At 53.5% G+C, this 5,290-nt stretch overlaps 1 protein-coding gene across 1 annotated transcript; it reads left to right on the top strand.

Annotated features, from left to right (window-relative positions):
* Window positions 1-954: 954 nt before the first annotated feature.
* LOC140625370 (gamma-crystallin F-like) lies at window positions 955-3,602 on the top strand. The gene is made up of 2 exons (XM_072812645.1): window positions 955-1,290; window positions 3,272-3,602. The coding sequence occupies exons 1-2, from the start codon at window positions 955-957 to the stop codon at window positions 3,542-3,544; spliced, it is 609 nt and encodes a 202-aa protein (XP_072668746.1). The 3' UTR covers window positions 3,545-3,602.
* Window positions 3,603-5,290: the final 1,688 nt, after the last annotated feature.

Raw genomic sequence — 5,290 nt, 5'->3', positions numbered from 1 at the left:
AAGCAAGCAGGGCTTTCCTAGGGCTGGGGGAAGTAGGGAAGGCAAAAGCTTTGCAAGCTTGTGGTATTTAAAATTTTGTTATATTTGCATATTAACTAGAAGCTAGATCCAAACAAACAAACTTAGCACTTAGCCACATTATTAGTTCATAAGAAAGTTACTGTTTGAGTTGGAACCACCAGTGAGTCATCTCTGTGAATTTCAAAAGTGAGGGTCTCCTTGCCTGTGCACGGAGAGGCCCCAACTGAGGCCCTGGAGATGTCCCTGGTCCTGTCCAGGCTCCAGGCAGCAGGGCGGCAGGTGCATCCCTAAACAGGGCTTCCTTAGGGCCCAACTCCTGGTCACCCTTCCTCAAGTGTTAGCAACATCTGCTGTACCCACTTGTCAGCCTGGAGGGTCATGGAGAGGTTCTTCCTCTTGGACAGAAATCCCATCTTACTTTAAACATACTACGGAGAAGGCAGGCTCTTCCCCATGTGCCAGGTTCTCACACCAAGAAAATGCTCTCATCCAAATGCCTCGAGCTGGGCCCGTTCTGACCTCACTGACCTCACTGACCTCAGTGACCTCAGTTCTGACCTCACTTGGTCACTACCCGGCTCTGTTATCCAAAAGGAGATCGTTTTGCAATTTAAGAAGATACCTAAAATATTCCATTGCTATTATTAACTCGGTGAGGGCTTTTGCTCAGCTCCAAAGTCCTAAATAGGCTTCGTCTAAAGGCCCCAGAGGCACCAAGTGACAGTTTTAACGCGGGTCATCAAATCGAAAACACTGGAGAGTCTAAGAGAAAACATACAATAAGTCCCCCACCCCACCCCCCACAGTCATTATGTAGAAAAGAGAGAGAAAATCCCCTCCTCGCCCCGCGGGCCCCTTTTGTGTGGTTCCTGCCAACGCAGCAGGCCTCCTGCTATATAGCCGCCCCGGCCGCGCCGACCTGCATCCACCGCCATGGGGAAGGTGAGCCCCGCCAGCCCCAGCCCGGCCCCCCCGCCCCCGCAGCCCGGGGCCAGGCCTCCGAGCCTCTCCCTCCTTGCCTTGCAGATCACCTTCTACGAGGACCGCGGCTTCCAGGGCCGGCACTACGAGTGCAGCAGCGACTGCCCCAACCTGCAGCCCTACTTCAGCCGCTGCAACTCCATCCGCGTGGACAGCGGCTGCTGGATGCTCTACGAGCAGCCCAACTTCGCGGGGGGCCAGTACTTCCTGCGGCGCGGGGACTACCCCGACTACCAGCAGTGGCTGGGCCTCAGCGACGCCGTCCGCTCCTGCCGCCTCATCCCCCACGTGAGTGCGGCTCCCGGCCCCCCCCCCCCGCCCCCGGGGCGGCTGCTCCCGGCCTCGGACTCCGCCGCCCGCGCCCCGACCTAAGCGGTGACCCCGCTGTGCAGCCCCGCGGCTCCGCTCCGCTGGGACGAGGGGCGCGGGGTCGGCTCGCGGGGGCCGGCCCTGGGGAGGGGGCGGCGGGGCTCCCCGGCCCGCAGGTGGCGCGCAGGTGGCCCGCAGGTGGTGCAAAGGGGGCCCGCAGGTGGCGCGCAGGTGGTCCGCAGGTGGCCCCCAGGTGGCCCGCAGGTGGTGCGCAGGTGGCCCACAGGTGGCGCGCAGGTGGCCCCCAGGTGCCCCGCAGGTGGTGCGCAGGTGGCGCGCAGGTGGCCCGCAGGTGGCCCGCAGTGGCCCGCTGGCCCCGCCGCCGCCGCTCTCCTTCTGCACCTGTCGCCTCGTGGGGTCGGGCCGAGGCTGGGAGCGGCCCCGAGCACGCGGCGGCCACCTGTGCCCTGAGCGTCGGGTCCCGCGCACGCGCAGTCCCGCCTCCTGTGCCGCCGAACCCCGAGCCGACCGTGGGCTGCCGGCCGCTCCCGCCAGGCCCGCCGCCCCCGCAGCCCCCGCGGCTGAGACGGCCCCGCAGTCGGGGACCCCGCGGTCCCACCGCGACGGGCCTGCGGCTCAGGTAGCGCTTTGCGGAGTCGGAGGCCCGGGGCTGCGGCGCGGGGCCCAGAGCAGCCCCGGAGCCCGCGCGCCCGGCTCCCCGCCCCCACCCCGCCCCCGCCCTCTCTTTCCTTTTTTAAAAGAGTTTATTTATTTATTTATTTATTTATTTATTTATTTATTTATTTATGAGAGAGAGAGAGAGAGAGAGAGGCAGAGACCCAGGCAGAGGGAGAAGCAGGCTCCACGCAGGAGCCCGATGCGGGACTCGATCCCGGGCCCCGGGGTCACGCCCTGGGCCGCCAGCGCCCTAGTCCTCCGCTTCTGGTTGAAGAGGCAAAGGCTGTGGTGCTGCTGCGCGTGCGCAGGGCCGTGGTGAGGACCAGGTGGTGCACACGTGGGCCCTTCACCCACGGAGATGCCCCCTTGGAAGTGCTTTCTACGCAGGGGGGTTGCTCCTGAGCACTTTTCCTCCAGAGCATTCAGTGGCGGGAGAAGGAAGACAGGGAGACCGTCGGCGCCCTCTGGAAGGCAGCTGAGAGATCAAGTGCTCCCGGAAAGACAGGCAGGATTTGCTCGGGACAAACAGCCTAGCTTTCCGGTTTTCTCAAGGTTTTATTCCCCCTTGGTCCTGTGCAGGCCTCCTCCGCGACCTTGGGCTTTCCGTGTTGCTTCTTACCTACAGCAGATCCGCAGGAGGCCCGTTGGAGCTGCCACCTGAACCTAGTGTCTGGGTGGCCTCTTGCTTTCCAGGGCCTTAGAGGAGCGGGGCTGAAGGCAGAAGGGAAGGGATTAGGGATTGCCCGGGCTGGGCTTCTTCTTGAATTGCCACTAGTCTGTGACTTCACCTGAAGGAAAAGCAACTTGACCTCCCTTCCCCTAGCTTCTTCTAATACTGTTGAGATTCAAGATTAGAATTTTCTTTCCCAGGGGTCCTTTCTAAAATTGTATTTAAGTATCTAATTATTCTCACGTCATCCAAGGATCACTTGAGCCCACCATAAACCCATAAAGGCGACAGCAATATGCACATAGTTATTTAAGAATGATACTAAATACGGCCAGTGTGGATGGTTCATACAGGTTGTGGCCTGAGAAACTCTTGGCAGCACCACAGGTAACTTGATCTGTAGGAATGACGCCTTCTTCAGCTTCTTCAGTTTTGCAGTGCGCAACCCATTCAAATGTACACAGCTGCCCTGGCATCGGCTATCTTTTAAAATTTGTCATCTTTGATACAGAAAAGATAAAGAAATGCCCAATTCCTCTGTAGCATGTGTGACTGGTTGCTAACGGCTCGGTTTTCTGACTTTTCCTCACCTGCTGATGGCCGAACCCACAGACCAGCTCCCAAAGGATCAGGATCTACGAGCGAGAGGACTACCGGGGCCAGATGGTAGAGATCACCGAGGACTGCTCCTCGCTTCACGACCGCTTCCACTTCAGTGAGATCCACTCCTTCCACGTGCTGGAGGGCTACTGGGTCCTCTACGAGCTGCCCAACTACCGGGGGCGCCAGTACCTGCTGAGGCCGGGGGACTACAGGCGCTACCACGACTGGGGCGCCCCGAGTGCCCGGGTGGGCTCCTTGAGGAGAGCCGTGGATTTCTACTGAAACATTTTTACTCTACCCTGGTCTCCATCTGGAAGCTAATAAAATATTTCCTGTGTGTTTGATGCAGCCATGGGGTCCTGTTTTCCTTTCGGCCTCCTTGGAGGGGCTCAGCAGAAAGAAATCCGGGAATAACGTGGATCTGCTGACGCCTGTCAGTGCATGGGCTGGCGTGGGGTAGCAGTTAGGAGCACAGCCTCGGGAGCCCGGGCGCCTGGTCCAAAGCCCTACTAGCTGTAGGCGATGGGGCACGTTCCTGGGCATTCCTGTGCCTCGGTTTCCCAACCTGTAAAACTCGGTATAATAATACTCTTCATCTCATAAGGTTGTGATGCAGTTCACATGAGTTTTTATTTTAAAGTCACTGACACAGTTTTGCTTTGCATATAGTGATTTCCAGAAAGCTGTTCTGTAAGCTCTCTGACAAACATCTGGTCACCTTCTTGGTGCCCTTTAGTAGAAATCTCTCTTGGAGATTTCATTAAGTAGGATAGTTAAGTGAAGTTGTATCTGAAGGAGATAGAGTTAGAAAGATAAATTTGTTAAGGTAACTGTGTCTGACATGTCTTAGGTCTAAAAATATGTGACTGGCTGAATAGATTTATTATTTATGTATCCAAAGCATAAATACACGAATCAAGTGTCACCTTAGTAAATAGCCCAAAGGACGCTTCCAAACATTTTTCTGCTTATGGGAGGCACAGAGCACTCAGGTAGTGTGCACTGAGAAAAAGCACAGAGTGACAAAAGTAAAGGCAGGTGGTACATGAGCGGGAAAATGCAATCACGCGAAGCTTATAAACCGGGTATTGGCCTTGCTGATACGATCTCCTGACTTGGATCAATCTTTATTCCATCTAGTTCATGAATCAGCATTTGGAAATAATCATGGCACTAAAGAATAAAAAAAGAAACCTATGGGGGTTATTCATCTAATTGAATTCCAAATTTCTTTGCAGGCAAATCAAGTTTCTCAAATGAAATCTAAATAGGTAATCTATTACACCACAAGAGGTTTTTTTTAAGTGAAAATACTAGATTTCTGCATTTCAGATGTTTACGTGTAATTGAGAAAACACAAACTCCCTCCCAGCGTAGGGGTTTGCCTTAAAGTGAAAAGGACATCTTGTTGAAATAGGGTCTTGGTGAGCTGAACAGCCATGATTATGAAAGAACCACTGCAAATGATTTTCTACTTGAAAAAAAAAAAAGAGTATGTCCAAGTGGGAAATATGTTGTTTCCCAAACCTCAAACATTAAAGGAATAATGTCAGATTATTTATGCCTAACATTTTGTTTCCCTAACACATATGCGTGCTTCAAGGTACGTGGAGAAGCTCTAAGGACACTTAGATCCGTGGTGCCCAAGACAGCAGTCACTACCACACGACACTACTGAACGCTTGAAATAAGGCTAGTCCAACACGAAGCTGTGTCCTAAGTGTGAAATACAGAGCAGATGTCAAAGACTCAGTATAAAAAGTAAGATGCAAAAGATCTCATCAGTTTTCATATGAATTTAATGTTGAAATGATTATAGCTTGATCCATTCTTAAGTTAATTTTGTCTGTTTATTTTAACCACTTTAATGTGGCTACTAGAAAATTTAAGGTTATATTTGTGCTTCTCATTATATGTCTATTGAGCAGACACCCAGGCTGGAAAGATGAACTGTAATCTGTATTCAGATCCAGCTTAGCCTAAACACTGAGTTACGTAAAACCCTAAAAATGGGGAAGCCTGGGTGGT

Source organism: Canis lupus, chromosome 36, assembly GCF_048164855.1.
Source record: "Canis lupus baileyi chromosome 36, mCanLup2.hap1, whole genome shotgun sequence".
In the NCBI taxonomy this organism is placed as follows: Eukaryota; Metazoa; Chordata; class Mammalia; order Carnivora; family Canidae; genus Canis; species Canis lupus.
Note: the sequence above shows the minus strand (reverse complement) of the source record. Positions and strands in the feature narration are given on the sequence as shown.

Excerpts from the sequence above, each read along its gene's own strand:
- LOC140625370 (XM_072812645.1), top strand. The coding sequence starts at position 955 with ATGGGGAAGGTGAGCCCCGCCAGCCCCAGCCCGGCCCCCCCGCCCCCG. Across the intron at positions 1,291-3,271 it reads CCTGCCGCCTCATCCCCCAC|ACCAGCTCCCAAAGGATCAG; the intron begins GTGAGTGCGGCT and ends CCGAACCCACAG.